General features: G+C 40.2%; 1 protein-coding gene across 1 annotated transcript in view; it reads left to right on the plus strand.

Moving 5' to 3' along the window:
• SUB1 (SUB1 regulator of transcription) overlaps positions 1 to 14,305 on the plus strand; it is a 29,208-nt gene extending 14,903 nt beyond the window's left edge. Inside the window, exons 4-5 of the mRNA XM_069775434.1 lie at positions 11,409 to 11,517; positions 13,971 to 14,305. Of these exons, the coding sequence (XP_069631535.1) occupies positions 11,409 to 11,517; positions 13,971 to 14,050 (189 nt within the window). The 3' untranslated portion in view covers positions 14,051 to 14,305. The remainder of the gene's footprint in view (positions 1 to 11,408; positions 11,518 to 13,970) is intronic.
• The last annotated feature ends 5,097 nt before the right edge of the window (positions 14,306 to 19,402 follow it).

Below are 19,402 nucleotides of genomic sequence, written 5' to 3' on the forward strand. Positions count from 1 at the left end.
CTTGGGGCAACACAGTCCACTGATATCTATCCATTGGCTGTGCATTATTTACAGAAGGCACAGAAAAAGCAAAATGTTCACAATCTTCAGGATGGAGAGGGATAGTGAAAAAGCAATCTTTTAAATCAATTATAAAAAGGTTCCAATCTGCTGGTAAAAGGGTAGGATTTGGGATTCCTGGTTGTAAAGATCCCATTGGTTGCATTACTGCATTAATAGCTCTCAAATCATGCAATAGTCTCCATGTCCCTGATTTTTTAGGAATAACAAAAATGGGGGTATTCCATGGGCTATTAAACCGAACAACGTGCCCTGTTTGAAGCTGTTCCTGGACTAGTTGTATGGCATGAGTTAACTTTTCCCCTTTTAATGGCCACTGATCAACCCAAACTGGTTTTTCTGTTAACCGTTTCAGTTTGAGTAGGGGTTTAATGTCAGTGACCGCTACAATAAATTTGACTTTTCTGTGGTTAATGTCATGTCCCATTGCTGCAACAAGTCTCGTCCCCGTAGATTCATGGGTGTTTGCATTACATAAGGTTGAATCCATGCCCCCTTTTTTTCAGGGCCACTTACTGCTAACAAATGAATGCTCCGAAGTGGTACTTGCAACCCCCCTATTCCTGTGATGGTAGTACGTACTGGTTCTAAAGGCCAATCAGGTGGCCAAACATGCTGAGAAATAATTGAAACATCAGCACCTGTATCTACTAGTCCCAAAAACGTTTTTCCCTGTATTTGAATTTCTAATGTGGGCTATTTTGTAGTAATAGCTTTTGTCCAAAAGACATTTTCATTTGTGCTACCAAAGTTTCCTTCACCTCGGGGAACTTGTTTTGAATTTGGAACCCAATATGGAAATAAAAGAAGCTGAGCAACTTGTTATCCTGGCTGCAGAACGTGATAGCCAAACAGGACGGTAATCATAATTTTTAATTCTCCTTGATAATCAGAATCAATAATGCCTGGTAGTACTAATATACCTTGTTTGGAAGTACTAGAGCGTCCAAATATTAAGCCAACCATGCCTTTTGGAAGGGGACCCCAAATTCCAGTACTAACTACTTTTATTTCATTCGGTGTATGTAATACTACTTCTGTGGTAACTGCCAAGTCCAACCCGGCACTTCCTGAGGTTGCTGAGCATAGGTCTGTGACTCTGTATTGTTTCAGTTGGTTAACAACTGATTCGTCTGCACCATATGAGGCGGGGCCCTGTCATTTTGAGGGGTGCAGGACCGGACGCCCCTTCTCCCGTTTCCCGAGAATGGGCAACCATCTTTATTAAATTTTGAGCGGCATTGATTGCTCCAATGATAACCCTTTTGGCATCTAGGACATAATTGAGTTGGCTTTTTGTCTCCTGGTTTTTGTCATTTTTTGGGACAGTTTTTACTGATATGTCCCTCTTTTCCACAACTGAAACATTTCAGAGAAGTCTTTTGTAATTGAAGTTGTGATATCGCAGCTGCTAATGCGGACGCATGGTGAATTTCCGTGCCTATATTTTGACATACCTTTATATATTCACCTATGTCAGTAGCCTTGCCTTTAATGGGCATTAGTGCCGCCTGACAATCGCTGTTAGCGTTTTCAAATGCCAATTGGAGTAACAGTGCATTAGCAGCTTCAGCATTATCAATTTGTCTTTGAATTGCGTTCTGCAATTTGTCAATAAAGGACAGGTAAGATTCTTGTGAACCCTGTCGAATTGTAGCAAAAGATCCTGCTCGGTTTCCTGTCTCGGACACTAGCTTCCACGATCGAGTGGCAATCTGGGAAGCTTGTGTAAAAAGTCGATGATCTTGTATGGCTTGATTTTGAGGGCTAGTAAATTGCCCTGTTCCCATTAACATATCAATACCAATAGGAACACCATTCTCTAGGTTTTCCATTGCCTGCACGGTAGCTAATTCGTGGTATTCTAATTTCCAAACAGAGTACTGTGCTGAGGTAAGCACTGTTTTCATTAATGCAAACCAGTCTCAAGGTGTCATTATATAAGAATTCGAGATAGCATCTACAATTCCAACTGTAACCATGCTCTGTAAACCATTTTCCTGTATGGACTTTCTTAATTCTTTAAAGACCTGATAAGGCAAGCCATTGTGAACAGGGTTTTGATTTTGGCAAAATATTACAGGGAAAGCAAAAGTAGTAAGATCTCCTTGTGACATAGCCTCTTTCCTGTACTGCTGTAAAGCAGGAGCCACAGGATTAGACAGGAGCATAGAGTCAGAGGGATTAGCAGGAGAAAGAGATACAGGCAGTGCAGCAAAACCAGGTTCTGTTTTAAGTTCTGCAAACCCTGGAGAGGGAATACTGGGCAGTTGGGGTGGGGGGGGGTGGCGGCGGCTGCGGGGGCCGTGGGAAGTGGTGGCGGCGAAGCAGGCGCAGAGGCCGCAGAAGGCGGTGGCGGGGCGGCGGGGACCTGTATGCAGTGATGGGGGCTGGCAACCCCGTGGAGCCCGTGCTGCCCGCCCGCCTGCCTGCTGGAAGGGTGTGTGCGTTAACGGTGGTGGTGCGGGCTGTGGTGGAGGTAATGGGGGATATAAATCTGGTTCTAGATTGGGGTCCACTGGAGCCGATGGAATAATATCGTCAGAATCATGGTTATTATCACCATTAGCCTCAGGTTTTTGTTCCGCATCAGTCTCAGAAGCCTTTAACGGTTGTAAAGCAGCAAAAAGGAATTTCCACGTTACAATAGCTGAATCGGGAATTGCAAGCCCTAGCTCCTTTCTTGTTTGCAAGTGCTCCCCCACTCTTTCCCAAAGCTTTATATCAAAGGTACCATTCTCGTTCTGCGGAAACCAAGTACAATGTTCTTTTACCAAGAGCAATAACTGTTCTAGTTGCTTTTCAGTAAGCTTAAATCCTGCTGCATGAACTATTTGTTGCAAAACCTTTAAGTATAAGCGATGCTCTTGTGATACAGCTTGTCCCATCGTGCTATTCTACACAACCCCGTAGCTTTTCCATTCAATGGACGCTACTGTTCCTTATTTCTAAGGAATTGTGGCCACAATTACTCACCCGTCAGGTTGCGGGTCGCCAGAAAGTTCCTCTGAGCTTTCTGAAGTCTCCTGGCTCCTCACATGGGGCACCAAAAATGCGGCGATGAAAGAGGCACTCAGGATGACAACGAGATGGTCCCGAAGCAACGGCAAAAAAGGAACTCTTTATTGTCTCTTACAGCATACTTATATGTTACTAACACAGGAGCGCATATCTGGCTCGGCTGGGATGTTTGCCAGTCCTCAGAACAGTTAAAGATAAAAACATTCCATACACGTACTCATGACTGTCTTCAGCCACATCTTCCCAGGCATACACCAGGCCATCCTCCGACCTGACCTTGTGAAACTAGTTCTTCAAAGGCTTAGCAAACATGCAGCACAACAAATTCTAATGTTCACTCTTGAAAACAAATGCCAGGTGTTCCGAGCTGCTCCTGCATCCTGTCCCAACTTCTTGTGCCCCTTCAGCCTTCTTGTTGGCTGGGCATGAGAAGCTGAAAAATCCTTGATTTTAGACTAAACATTATTTAGGAACAACTGAAAACATCAGTGTTATCAACATTCTTCTCATACTGAACTCAAAACATAGCACTGTACCAGCTACTAGGAAGACAGTTAACTCTATCCCAGCTGAAACCAGGACAGTATCCACCCCTTATTCTATACCATTTATGTCATGCTCAGTTCCCATACCTTCAGTTACATCCTGGTCAATGATCATCACCTTTTCTGTCCTTTTGAGATATATAGACAATGATATATATATACACACACACGTATACACACACAGAGCTATCATTCCCTTAGTTTATGGATCATGTTCATAAAATGTTTGTTGAGTTCACTTAGTTCCTGACTCAGGGCTCCATCTGTCATACCAGTCTTTCTGGGCAGAAGGGATGGTGCAAAGTCCTCTCATTCAGCAGAGCAGGATTGGGCTTCAGTGCAGTGTGACAAGCAGGTGACATTGGACGCAGCAGGAGGATGGTGTGCACCGTTGGATTGTTGCATGCTGAAGTCAGTTCTGGTTCCATCACTACTGCGCTTTGCTCAGTTTTATCACAGTTCATTCTTGCTTGATCTAAGTGATTCTTACTGTAGTACTATGGATATAGCATATAACAATTATGGTAATGACAACATACAGTAGCAGGGTTATATAGCAACTAATATCATACAGTTTAATTCTGGCTATTCTCACCTAAAATCAAATCCCCTTGAGGCACACATCAGACTTCCCCATCTTTTCGCATCACTGTGGTAGGTTGACCCTGGCTGGGTACCAGGTGCCCACCAAAGCCACTCTGTCACTCCCCCTCCTCAGCTGGACAGGGGGGAGAAAATATAACAAAAGGCTGGTGGGTCAAGATAAGGACAGTTTAATAAAGTGAAAGCAAGGATTGCATGCAAAAGCAAAGAAAAACAAATGATGTTATTGTCTACTTCCCATCAGCAGGTGATGTCTAGCCACTTCCTGGGAAGCAAGGCTGCAGTACGTGTAGTGGTTGCTCCAGAAGACGAAAATGCCCCCCTTCCGTCTCCCTTTACTTGGCTTTTATAGCTGAGCTGACATCATATGGTGTGGAATATCTGTTTGGTTAGTTTAGGTCAGCTGTCCTGGTTATGTCCCCCCCCAAGATCTTGCCCAGACCCAGCCTGCCGTTGGGGGAGGGGGGGGAGCAAAAATGTTGGAGAGACAGCCTTGATGCTGTGTGAGCACTGCTCAGCAGTAGCCAAAACACTGGTGTGTTATCAACGCCTTTCTAGCTACCAATGCAGAGCACAGCATTATGAGGGCTGCTATGGGGAGAATTAACTCCATTCAGGCAGACCCAATACAGTCACCCACCAAGCGCACCCAGGCCCTTGAGCAAAAGCAATCCCACGAATGGGTTTACCTTTGCCTGAGGCAGGAGTAACCCAGACTGTCTTCCCTAACATATTTTTATGTGCACTACAAGGACTTTATCCCCTTCTACAGTATGTAAAAGTTCTGAGTGGGCAGGGGCACCCTGATTGGCAGATCCTCTGGTGTTGACTAACCAGGTGGCTTTTGCTAAATGTGTATCCCAATGTTTGAAGGTCCCACCCCCTATTGCTCTCAATGTAGCTTTTAACAGTCCATTGTATTGTTCAATTTTCCCAGAGGCTGGTGCATGATGGGGGATATGATACACCCACTCAATGCCATGCTCTTTGGCCCAGGTGTCTATGAGGTTGTTTCGGAAATGAGTCCCGTTGTCTGACTCAATTCTTTCTGGGGTGCCATGTCGCCACAAGACCTGCTTCTCAAGGCCCAGGATAGTGTTCTGGGCAGTGGCATGGGGTACAGAATATGTTTCCAGCCACCCAGTGGTTGCTTCCACCATTGTAAGCACATGTCACTTGCCTTGGCGAGTTTGTGGGATTGTGATATAGTCAATCTGCCAGGCTTCCCCATATTTCTATTTCATCCATCGCCCTCCATACCACAGGGGCTTTAACCGCTTGGCCTGCTTAATTGCAGCACATGTTTCACATTCATGGATAACTTGTGCAATAGTATCCATGGTCGAGTCCACCCCTCGATCACAAGACCATCTATATGTTGCATCTCTTCCCTGATGGCCTGAAGTATCATGGGCCCACTGAGCCATAAATAGCTCACCCTTATGTTGCCAGTCCAGGTCCACCTGAGACACTTCAATCTTGGCAGCCTGATCCACCTGTTGGTTGTTTCGATGTTCTTCAGTGGCCCGACCCTTGGGTACGTGAGCATCTACATGATGTACTTTTACAACCAGATTCTCTAGCCAGGATGCAATATCTTGCCACAGTGTGGCAGCCCAAATGGGTTTACCTCTGTGCTGCCAGTTGGTCTTCTTCCATTGCTGTAACCATCCCCACAGGGCATTTGCCACCATCCATGAGTCAGTATAGAGATAGAGCACTGGCCACTTTTCTCTTTCAGCAATATCTAATGCTAGCTGGATGGCTTTCACCTCTGCAAACTGACTCCATTCACCTTCTCCTTCAGCAGTTTCTGCAACTTGTCATGTAGGACTCCATACAGCAGCCTTCCACCTCCGATGCTTTCCCACAATGCGACAGGATCCGTCAGTGAACAGGGCATATTGCCTCTCATTTTCTGGCAGTTTATTATACAGTGGGGCCTCTTCAGCACGCATCACCTCCTCCTCTGGCGACATTCCAAAATCTTTACCTTCTGGCCAGTCCATGATCACTTCCAGAATTCCTGGGTGACTGGGGTTTCCTATGCGAGCCCGTTGTGTGATCAGTGCAATCCACTTACTCCACGTGGCATCAGTCGCGTGATGTGTAGAGGAGACCCTCCCTCTGAACATCCAGCCCAGCACTGGCAGTCAGGGTGCTAAGAAGAGCTGTGTTTCAGTACCAACTACTTCTGAGGCGGCTCGAACTCCTTCATATGCTGCCAATATCTCTTTTTCAGTTGGAGTTATAGCGAGCTTCGGATCCTCGATATCCCCGACTCCAAAACCCCAGGGGTCGACCTCGGGTCTCCCCAGGTGCTTTCTGCCAGAGGCTCCAGGTAGGGCCATTCTCCCCAGCTGCAGTGTAGAGCACAGTTTTAACATCTTGTCCTGTCTGGACTGGTCCAGGGGCTACTGCATGAACAATCTCCCGCTTAATTTGTTCAAAGCCTTGTTGTTGCTCAGGCCCCCATTTAAAATCGTTCTTCTTCTTGGTCACTTGATAGAGAGGGCTTACAATCAGACTGTAATTTGGAATATGCATTCTCCAAAAGCCCACAACACCTAAGAAAGCCTGTGTTTCCTTTTTATTAGTCGGTGAGGACATAGCTGCTATTTTGTTGATCACGTCCGCAGGGATCTGACGACGTCCATCTTGCCATTTTACTCCTAAGAACTGGATCTCCTGTGCAGGTCCCTTGACCTTACTTTGGTTTATGGCAAAACCAGCCTTCAAAAGGATTTGGATTATTTTCTTCCCTTTCTCAAAAACTTCTTCTGCTGTGTTGCCCCATATGATGATGTCATCAATGTATTGCAGGTGCTCTGGAGCTTCACCTTTTTCCAGTGCAGCCTGGATCAGTCCATGGCAAATGGTGGGGCTGTGTTTCCACCCCTGGGGCAGTCGATTCCAGGTGTACTGGACGCCCCTCCAAGTAAAGGCAAATTGTGGACGACACTCTGCTGCCAGAGGGATTGAGAAAAATGCATTAGCAATGTCCATTGTGGCATACCACTTGGATGCCTTTGATTCCAGTTCATATTGAAGGTCTAGCATGTCCGGCACGTCTGCATGCGTTGGCGGAGTGACTTCATTCAGCCCACGATAGTCAACTGTTAGTCTCCACTCCCCATTAGACTTCCGCACTGGCCATGTGGGACTATTAAAGGGTGAGCGAGTTTTGCTGATCACTCCTTGGCTCTCCAGTTGGCGAATCAACTTGTGGATGGGAATCAGAGAGTCTCGGTTGGTGCGATATTGCCGCCGGTGCACCGTCGTGGTAGCAATTGGCACTTGTTGTTCTTCAACCTTCAGCAACCCCACAATCGAAGGGTCTTGAGAGAGACCAGGCAGGGTAGACAGCTGTTCAGTGCCCTCCATCTCCAAGGCAGCTATACCGAAAGCCCATCGATACCCCTTTGGGTCCTTAAAATACCCTCTCCTGAGGTAGTCTTTGCCAAGGATGCATGGAGCCTCTGGACCAGTCACAATGGGGTGTTTCTGCCATTCGTTCCCAGTTAGGCTTACTTCAGCTTCCAATACAGTTAACTCTTGGGATCCCCCTGTCATACCAGAAATACAAATGGATTCTGTCCCTTTATAACTTGATGGCATTAGAGTGCACTGTGCGCCAGTGTCTACTAGAGCCTTATACTCCTGTGGGTGTAACGTGCCAGGCCATCGAATCCACACAGTCCAATAGACCCGGTTGTCCCTTTCCTCCACCTGGCTGGAGGCAGGGCCCCTCTAATTCTGGTTAGAGTATCCAGTACTCACTTTTTGTAAAATTGGCTCAGAAGTCCCTTCAAGAGGATCAGAAAAAAGATCAGCCCTTCTACTCTGTTTAGAAACTGGAGTGGCATTTCTCCTGGTAGAATCCCCTTTTGTGGTGATTTTTCCTCGCAGCTCATGTACCCGTGCATTTAGGACCGAGGTAGGTTTTCCGTCCCATTTCCTCATGTCCTCTCCATGATCACATAGGTAAAACCACCGTGCACCTCGCGGTGTGTACCTTCTATATTCTCTCTCTTGGGCAGAGGAATGCTCACTCCTAATAGCTGAGACATTGGCCCGTACAGGTGGGTAGTAGGACATATCCTCTTTGAATTGCTGGACATCCTGGGACAGCTTCTCCACAGCCGAAATGCAGGCTTGTAGGGAGGAGGAGATATTTTCTTCGTATTGCAGGAGTTGGTGAACCATTTCATCCACTGTCGGTGCCTATTCGTCTTTCCAGGACATTATTGCCAATGTGTTGGCATAGGATGATGGTGCGCTCCGTACAAACTTCCGCCACATGGGTCGCGTGCATTGGACTTCTTCTGGATCTTTGGGCCAGGCCCCAGCACGTTGCAGTGATTTGTATCTCTCTGGAGCTGCCGGGGTGACAGCATACCTTTTCCAAATATTTTACTAGTTCTTCTGGATCCTGCACTTGTTCAGGGGTGAATTTCCAAAACACTGGAGGTGCCCACTTTTCTAGGTACTTGCCCATACTACCCCACACACCCTGCCACTCATCATTATCCAGCCTTGGGGCAGATCTCTGGGTGATCTTCTTAAATAGCTGTTTAACCTTAAACGAGAGCTGAACCACATTCAGAAGTATGCTAATTCCTAGCAGTAGGGCTAGGACCATGCTAGTCCCAACATCCCAGGAGTATTCAAATTTTTCAAAATTCTCAAACACCATTGTAACTGGACCGAAGGAGAAAGGAGAGGGGAAGAAAGGTACCCCACCCATAGACTGGTTTTCCATGGAGGAAAGGTAAATGGTATAATTATTAATAGTTTCCCACAGATGGCTCCCGCAGTATAAAGGTGACAATACTGAGTGCAAATACCGGATTAATCCCACAGCCGATGACTTTATCATACCATAAACCAGTGTTATACAATACATCAAAGCGAAAACCTTAATCCACCTCCCACGGATGATAAGCAGCAGAAGAGGGACTACATACAGCAAGCGAGGTGATACATAACAGAGCTTTAAAAACCAGAGCAACAACTCTAAGAACACATAAATCAACATAATGACCAGCGACTATTAGTCCAATATAATGAATGCTTAGAACAAATTTGTTTTAACAAGCTCTGGTCAGGTTTGTCGTTATCTCAACCCTTCGTGCCCCACATTGGGCGCCAAAATGGACTGTCGTGGTTTAACCCCAGCCAGCAACTAAGCACCACGCAGCCGCTCACTCATTCCCCCCCATCCAGTGGGATGGGGGAGAAAATCAGGAAAAAGAAGTAAAACTCGTGGGTTGAGATAAGAACGGTTTAATAGAACAGAAAAGAAGAAACTAATAATGATAATGATAACACTAATAAAATGACAACAGCAATAATAAAAGGATTGGAATGTACAAATGATGCGCAGGGCAATTGCTCAGCACCTGCCGACCAACACCCAGCTAGTCCCCGAGTTGCGATTCCCTGCCCCCACTTCCCAGTTCCTAAACAAGATGGGACGTCACATGGTATGGAATACACTGTTGGCCAGTTTGGGTCAGGTGCCCTGGCTGTGTCCTGTGCCAACTTCTTGTGCCCCTCCAGCTTTCTCGCTGGCTGGGCATGAGAAGCTGAAAAATCCTTGACTCTAGTCTAAACACTACTGAGCAACAACTGAAAACATCAGTGTTATCAACATTCTTCTCATACCTAACTCAAAACATAGCACTATGCCAGCTACTAGGAAGAAAATTAACTCTATCCCAGCTGAAACCAGGACACTATCTTATAAACTTTTTCATTTTAAAGGATGCTTTGAAGTAGGAAAACAACTGCTTCAGGCTTATAGTATCTAAAGATGTCCCAATTGTTTTAAAAGAAATTTTAGAGTTAATTTAGCATGATCTGCATAAGAAGAAAAATTACTTTTAAAAAACTTAAAGCATACTTTTTTATAGATATTTTGTGAAATTACATTTTTTTGACTTAATCATCTGTGGATGATTTTAGTTGGTTGGAGAGTTGTTCATGCTTCCTGGTCAGACTTAATACTTGTAACATGTGTTTGGCCCCCGTTAAATTATGTCTAAGTTCAAGATGCATAAATTAAGGAAGTTGAAAACTAAAACTAATGTTTTTATCGGGAAGGAATATTCTATTTTTAAAACTGCTTACTTTATAATGTGTTCTTTCTTCATAAAGTGTATTCAGAAGGTGCATATAAAATACTAAGAATTTCTTACATGAATTGTATTTGATTGTGTTTTTATTATCTAATTTCTGATTCTCAAATTCACATTATACTATGAATTTATGTGAATGAATAGGTTTTTTTATAAAATTTGGAAAAATTTGAGAAAGCCTAAATATATAGTGTAATGCATAGTCATCATTGTGCCTGTTGTCTCTCTTCCCTTCTTCTCCTCCCCCCCTTTTTTTTCTTGTCCTAAGAAAAGAGAAGCCCTCATAATTCAGTTAAGCTACTGTTGTGTGAAATTATGAAATTCCAAAGTCATTTCATACTATGCTACATGCTTGTAAACTTAAAGGATTTGGATGGGTTGTTTCTTTGGGTTTTTTTTGTTTTGTTTTGTCGGGTGGTTTTTTTTTAAACATCTGGTGCAGTGTGATAGTCTTTTAACCACAGTTCCAGTAAGTGCTATGAGGACTTGGGAGCAGGCACAGTTGGTGGGTTACTTTTGTTTCCATCTGTATTTACTGTGTTTAAAAAAAGAAAAGGGGAGGGGAACAATCCTCTAGAAATTGTGCTTATCTCATGTGAATATCTAATTTGCTTTCTGTACATGTGGAATGGACTAAAAGTTAGATTTGGGAGTAGAGCTCCCTCTTCCCTGTTTGTTTACAACTGCTACTAACAAAGATGGTTATAATAGAGGCAAAATTTTATTTCAGAAAACAGTAAATTAGTGGTTTTTGTAAGAGGTAAGCTTGTTAAGAATATAAGTATTTTTATTCCAGGAGAGCCACTTTTGCATTGAGCATTAAATGCTCAACTGGTTTTAAGTTGTTCACCCATTTATATTGTCATTACTTATTTGCCTACTGACTACTCTGGATTAAGCTCTTGATCTAGTTGTTTCTCTGGTGTCTAAAATAAGCTGCAGTGTGCAATGTCACATGTCCAAGTGTGATACTGCTGGGAAAAGTGAATGCTGTAATATGTAAAATATCTAAAAGATATTCTTATATGTATTTTGACAGATTGGCAAAATGAGATATGTCAGTGTTCGTGACTTTAAAGGGAAAGTCTTAATTGATATTAGAGAATACTGGATGGATCAAGAAGGTGAAATGAAGCCTGGCAGAAAAGGTATTGTTCTGCTTCATGTTAATTTGTATTAAAACATTGTCTGCAGTTTGCTGGAGAACTTTGTGTATCAGATTTTTATACTTTGTTACTACATGGTATTTTTAGAGTAATATGTTTACTTTTTTATAACTTATATTTTAACAAATTATTAGTTTTATCTGTAGGTTATAAACAAAAGCAAAGTGGTTTCTTTGGCCTGAGTCTGTTTTCCTAAATGGACCCCCCATGATTTATGGAAAAAAAGGCATGAAATACAAGCAAATTTGGTATGGGAGTTATATACATAGCCACGCATTTTCCCATTGATTAACTTAATGCCATTTCTTGCTTTTATTACAATTGGATTTCTTATTTCAAATGTCACTGAAAAGATTTAAGTTATTCATTTGTAATAAGATGTTAATTTCTTTAAAACAATGATCTTCAATTTCTATCAGATTTTAGATTAAAATAATTAAAACATTTAATGTGACTATTTTGTAAAAAATATTTCAAGATTTTAGTTCAGGTGAAAATATCTCAAGTGTTCAAGTTTTGGTACTGTGCTTCTAATCTGCAACACAGCATAAGCCATTGTACCTTTAATTGCTACTCCCATAACTACTTTTTATGGCATGCCTTCACTGAACCATTTTTAGAACTTTGCTGCCCACAAGATGGGGATGTGAGGACAGTTGCAGTAGTAGTGCTTTCCTTAATGTCACGTTGCTTCTGTTAGAAAAGCTTACTTTTAATCATTTTTCATATTGCGCCAAGGAAAGAGGTAAGTATGAAACATCCTGTCCTGGAGATTGAAGACATTTAATGTAGAATCAGCATAAGGCTCGTTACATTCTCCTAGTGTGTCCAGGAGCAAATAGACATTTGGAAAGCTTGAGAAACATTTTCGACAGCTCTCTTAAACCTATTCTTAGTGGTTATTTGTATGAACAGGTGTACTGGTACTGTAAAGGAAAATTTCTTGGTTTGGATGTGTTGCTGCTACTTAACAAAAAAGATTACTCCCAACTTCTAAGGACTTTAAACTGCTGTGTTTTGAGGTGGAAATCAAAAGTATATGCAGTTTGAGTGGTAAACTACAATGAAACTTGATGGATATGCCAAGTGACAAAAATTATATGATGTAGATAGAAATGTTTATCAATGTGGCAAAAGGATCTGAATTTTATTAGGATAAAATTAATAATAATTGATACAGTATGTGAGTCTAATGTTCCATTGATGCACTTATGAGCCCCTTATCTAGCTATCCTAAAAACAGTATGGACAGTTGAAATTGTGTAATAAAATATAGAAAAAAAAATCCAACAGTTCAGAATTGTTGTGTCAGATTGTTTCCAACAGCAGGTCTGAACTGCATGCAGTTTATGTCATATGTTGTTCAGGGGCATCTTGATGACTTTTGGTCCCCTAATAATGGTTAGCACACCTGGCCTGTTTTCAAAAGAAACCTGCCCTCTAAAGACTGGTGGAAAACCGCTTAGAATAGCTCCGTGCAGACTGCTCGCTACTCTGATAAGTGGTGCTCTGATAAGATAGTGATGATAGAAGGAAGAAAAAAAAAAGGTGATGAGCCCCAAAAATGGGATTTGAAATTTTACCTGTTTTCAGGTCCTGTTCCATCTACAGGGAGAAAGCAATGAAGGAAGCCTTATCACTGAGGGGGGAGAGTGGGGGTAAATAGTAGAAGAGCCTTGCTGGAGAGAGTGTGAGAGGTAGGCCTGTGAGTCTGTACTTGCATAAAGTTGGCATATAGAGATTTTAGGGGAAGAATGAGGAGACTAAAGCACAAAGGAAGCATGTGCCTGGACTTGAGCTTGAGGAAGTACAAATTTAGAACTGAGGAGATGGGTTGTGGGGCACTGAATAATTATTGATCAAATGTCACTAGAAGCTATAGTGAACTTGAAGTGAAAAAAATAACTTCTGTGTTGGTTTGTGAGTGCTAGGGAGTGGAATAGAGTCTCTCCAAAACGTTACTTATACTATGTTATTCACAGTGCTTTAAGAAACAGAAGGAAAATAAAACCAACCCAGAATTATGGTACTTTAAAAGTGCATAGAAGTTCAGTCCACAGAGGTATGGCTTTTAGGAGCCAACAGGAATACGGTTGATTTCCTACATTTCTTTTGTGCTGCCTTCTATCAAGGCCAGAGCTGTATTTCACTTCCTGTGTTTAGCCTAACACTTGTGAATGAATTTGTTATACTGCACTCGTTTTCTTCATAAGTTTAATTTCTCCAGAGATAAGCTAAGGTATAAAGTTAAACTGAAGTGTTCCAAATTAGTAGTTTAACTTTGTAACTGAGATGGTTGTTACACTTGAGGTAGCTTAAGCATTAATAGTCATGACATAGACTTTGTGTATGAAACCAGCCTTGACAGTAATTATGCAAGATCCTGCACTACAATTTTCTTTTTGTCCTAAGTATTTCTTTTTAATGCATTTCAGGTATTTCTTTAAATCCAGAACAGTGGAACCAGCTGAAGGAACAGATTTCTGATATTGATGATGCAGTAAGAAAACTGTAAATACAGAGCCATACAGAAACCTTTATAATTTTAGTTGTTTTGAGTGGTCTTTTTACATTGGCTTTTGTTTTCTAAAATATTGTTTTCCAAGCTATTGTATATTTGAATTGCAAAACGATTTGTAAGATGAATACTTTTTTAATGTGCATTAAAAGTGTATTCTGAGTGAGGCTATTTGTGTATACTTTACTAAAAGCAAATGTGTTGCTTTCACCTCATGGTATAAAAGAAACAAATCAAATAATATGTAAAGCATAGGTATTTATGGTCTTTTGATTGAAGGTGTTTGCTGATAAGGCCACCTAATAGCTTTAGTCTTTGTTTTAGTTTCAGTTTAGTTAACTGTCAATATTAATTTATTTTCTGAGGAGATTTCTTAAAATGTCTCCATTTAATTTTTTTTATTTTTTTTTTTTTTACTTTATTTCATACTCTTTGGTATTGCCCTGACAGCTTTCTGTTTTAAGACTTGATACAAACAGTGAATACCTGGTAAAACACATTTTTTTAGATAATTTTAAATACTGTATTTGCTAATTTACTGTATTTATTCAGATGTAAACAGTCCTGAGTATATAGACTTTTTTGCATTACTTGCATGAAGTGTTATGCTAAACGATAACACTTGAATGCAAGCCACACACTATTTCTTCCCGTTTTTCTATAGCTTGCTTGGCTTAGAAAATACAGCCTTTATTCTTGGGCCCTAGATTTTAGAATGTGGTGCATAAACTTTTACAGTAATAGACATATACCTCAGAGTAAGATAGTATTTAAAAGCTCCAAATGGTGGTTATTAGTTAGGTACCCTTTTCAAGCTTTGCATTAAATTCATTCTTGAACACATACTGACTAGTTAGTCTATAGAAAAGAACAGTTATCCTGTCTTTGTAAGGCTTTTGTTTGTTTGAGAGTATTGTATAAACAATGATGCTTAAGCTAGGCTGTAACACAGGTTAAACAGTCAAACGGGGTTAAAATTGCTTCAGCCAAAATGTCTGGCTATCATGCTTCTGCCCTGTCTGCACTGCCCACTTAAACCATTTAACTTGGCTCACCTTGTGTGGCTTACATGCGTACAACTGTTTTATCTTTTGTACAGAAGATACTTAGTGCTTACAATGGAGCGCTGGTACACAGTGGATCATGATTCTAGAGAACTTTGCTTGTCTACCAGTGTACTATTCTGGTAAGAAAAGCTTCTGTCCAGTGGAAGCTCTATTAGACTAGATGCTGCCCCAGTTGAAGGGCTTCTTGGTAGGTGTCACAAACTATGGAATGAAGAAGGGAGAATATAATGTTTGAGTAGAACTTGGAGAGATAAGGGGCATGCCAGTACAGAAGCTTACAGTGAAAGATCAAAGTTAGCTGACACGTAACAACTACAGTGAAGAAATGTATGTTAGCAGAATTGGAGAAGAGTTTTATTTTCTGACTTAATTCAGTTAATTGAAGGAAGAAGATGAAACAACTTCATGAAAATTGACATTTCAAGGCTATGTAGTGAATGTACAACTTACTGGTTCAGCTGTAATTCTCCCATTTGATGTTAAATTTAATGTATTTTTAAAATTTTGTATACATAAACAGGATTTACTATTTGTTTAATTTTGGAATATCTTAATATAATTGTTTATATTGCAGACATGCATGGAAGTCCTGTTCTGCTAAGTGCCATACACAGACTGTTCCTGTGCTGCAGAGTTCAATTCAAATGGGTATTGAAGGGTGAGGAAGGGCAACTTCATCAAATTAGTTATATATTTATTTTAATTTAAATATTATGTCAGATACCTCTACCTGCTTTTTAACTTATCCATTGTTGACATATTTCAAATAAAGTTAAGATCTGGGTTTTTTTATAGCTCAGGAAAACTGAGTTTTTAAGAACCGCTTGAGGGTGAATAAAAGGATGAAGAGATGTTTTGTGGTAGCAGCTGCATTTTTGGGCACAACGTTCTTTTTTGAGTGATTCTTAATGGCATGTAGGGATATTTGGACCAAATAGAATAAATATGAAATATCTGCTAAAATTTTCACAGATAAGTGAATGAGATAAATTGCTTCAGATCACTAACAACAGATTCTAGGTGGTTTTTGGTTTTTTTTTATTTGTGGTATGTATATATGTTTTTTTTTCTTTAAATCTGAAATTTTACAACCAGATTTCAACCATTTTACCTCAAAACTTTCATGTGGCTACTTTAAAGTGCATGATTATCATAATAGAGGGAACATTGTCCTCACTTGGACTACTGTGGTAGTAGGTCATTGGATGACAGTTGTGTATCAGAGTACAATATAATTGTGGAAGGTGGAGAATTAAATTCATTCATTTTGGGGGAGTAAGTGAAAAAGTTTTAAGATAGTGATTAGTTCTCTTGTGGAAACTGATGGTAGAGATGTTCAAAGAAATTAGTATTTGTTAACCAAGAACTATTAGTTCCTCTTATAGATAACACCCATGCTGAATTTGTGATGATAATTACTGGAGCCATTTATCCCATTTTACTTGAGAAAACTTGGGGCAGTTTGATTTTACTTAGTTTGTGTGTGTTAAAAATAGTTTTCCATCTGCCAGTTATATTTCTGCCTGTAATAATGATAAAATATCATATATTTTACCTGAGCCAGTCTTAATGTCTGCATGACTGTCCTACAGAAAAAGTAACTAATAAACTAGTCAGTTTCACAAATGAACTCAAAATGGGATGTGTTTAATTGTGAGGGAATTAATTGCATCTCAGATGGCTGATGTGCTGGTTACTTGATAAAAATTTGACACATTCAATGTTATTTTGAAATAAATAGTTGGTAGTGATTTGTCATGTAATTGTCCATGGCTGTAGTCTTTCTAATTTGAGAAGAAAATTCAGATTTTTTTTGAATAAAGATTATTTTCTTGCAGACAAAATGGTAGTTAGGGTACATGTAGAAGCATCCATGGAAGAAAATTGTGCATGTATGAAAAGACTGTGTAATATGAGATAAAAAACACTGCTTCCTTTCCCATTGAAGTGGCAAATGAAAGATGCATTTGATTCTTGATATTTATGCTGGGCATATTAGCAATGTGTTTTATAAATTAAACCTACTATGGAGCTTATGAGGAAAAATACATCACAGTTAGAGCTGCCAAAGTACCATATGTGTGCTAAATCAAACTCATGTACAATGTTGCTCTTATGTAGAGATGTTCATATTGAAGTTAAACAAATGCAGTACTAAGTTTGATATTTCTGTTAAAGGAAATGCCCCAGTTATGTACTTATGTGATCTGTTAGCAAAAAATTGATTATTGTAATTCTGGTAACTCAAATGTCATATTGTTAACCACGTGGAATGTTTCGTGTTTTGTTCTGGTGGTATCTACTGCGGAGAGGCCACTGGAAATATGTGCCCTCCAACTGTAATTATCTTAATGTTCAAATAAAAGGTAGTTAAATAGCATATGTGTAATAACAATTTGAGCACTTGGAAATAAATGAAGACTTCTGTTGACATAGTATTATTTTTAATAGAAATTTAGCTGCACTAAAACTTTTTTTGTCTTAAATAGCCATTTTCATAACAACTTGTTTCTTGCAACTGTTGTAATTTGGAAATTTGGAAACTTAATCATTTTATACTTGGTCCATGTTTGTGGGTGGGTGGTTGCTTGTGTTAGCCCAGAGGGATAGAAGTTTTTCATTATGATAGAAGAACAAGTGTCATGTGAATATGGAAGTAGCAGATATAAACACACTTTCAAACACCAAACAGAAGGGAAGTACCTGTTAAGTTGCTACTGTTAAGAAAATGGCTGATTATCTTTTGAGTGGAGTTTCTTTTTGATCTGACAATAAATGTAACCATAGATTAAGTAAATAAATGGGTAAGAAGCTTTTTTCTATCATTGGTCATAATTAGATTAGTGTAGGCTTCTTTAGGAAGGATATTTGTTTTTCAAACAAAAATTGCTTGCTGTGACCGATCTGTAGGGAGTGGATTAACTGATTGTAGCCTTGAACCAAACAGATTTTTCTTCAAGTAATTTTGATTAGTTTAGCAATTTATAGCCACAGATTCAGAAATTACCTTGGCTCAAAGGGAAGAAATGCAGTTTGGGGTTGATGAAGGATCATCGTGTCCTACCTATTTCCCATTTACTGCCACTTATTGGTAGGATTCATCTTTGTATCTCTGGTGACTACATATGGAAGAGCAATCTGATAGGCAATGTTTTTCCTGTTGTGAATCAAGCTTATTGTCTCCTGCTCTCAACTTAATATTGCTATGTAAAAATGTGAAGATACCTGCTGAAGAACTGAAATAAATGTTCCTTGGTTCAGTGATGGTTTATCAGGGAAGCTTAAATTGTGCTGTCTTGTGAGCAGAGGGACATGCCATTAGTCATGGAGATAACTTAGACTGAGAACTTGGTGACACAGCTGTTCCCTTGGTATGGCGCTTCATTGAACAAAAATGTTATAATTTTTTGTAAGATCTGCTTAATTCTGTTTTCAATGTACTTTTTGCTTTGAGTGAATCCATATGCTCGTCATGGATGGGATGGCGAATGAAGTAGGAACTGAGGTTGGGTTGAGGAGTCAAGTTTTTAAAAGCATTATTGTCCTTTGGAAGGAGGTAGGCTCTCCATAATCCTAAAGATGAATAGAGTTTGCTGTAAAACTGCAAAAGTTGGTGTAATGCACAGACTATGTTCTTGGAAATCTCTAGGTGTATTTGATAAGGCTAAATAAGAAAAACATTTTATGCCTCCTTGGCCATCATGCCTAGTAGACTACTGTTAGATATCAGTTCACTTGGGCAGAAGTTAATGAGGTAAAAACTGCTGAAGTAAAGAAAGGGTAAGATTTTTACATAACCCTGTTACTTGTGTTGCATAGAGAATAGCTATCTAAATAAGAAATTTCACACCTTAAGAATTTAAATGTTTTCTGCTTTCACCAATAGGCTAATGTGTCAGAATAATTTTCGGGCTGTTGAAAATAAAGTCCATTTCATCTTAGGAATGAAAAGACCTAAGTTGTTCTATTCACTAAAATATCATTGCACAATATATCTGAGGGAGAGATGAATGACATTGCGTATATTAAGAACAAACTTGAGATTGAGGCAACCCTAACAATTAACTACTTGAAATTGAAACTTAAGTTGTATATAGCAATAAAACTTTGCAGTCTGCTTATGGTGTTGATTTTATGTAATCTTTGAAGCTTTTTGCTAGCTATCTCAATGTGAAATGGCCTTGTGGAGCTCTGCTGTTTCCTCTGCTTTCTGTTTGCCATCCCTTACCTGAGACCTACAGCTCCCTTTGTGTTTCCTCTAGTATTTGTATTCTGACCGGAA

The sequence above is a fragment of the Haliaeetus albicilla genome, chromosome W (assembly GCF_947461875.1).
Source record: "Haliaeetus albicilla chromosome W, bHalAlb1.1, whole genome shotgun sequence".
NCBI lineage: Eukaryota > Metazoa > Chordata > Aves > Accipitriformes > Accipitridae > Haliaeetus > Haliaeetus albicilla.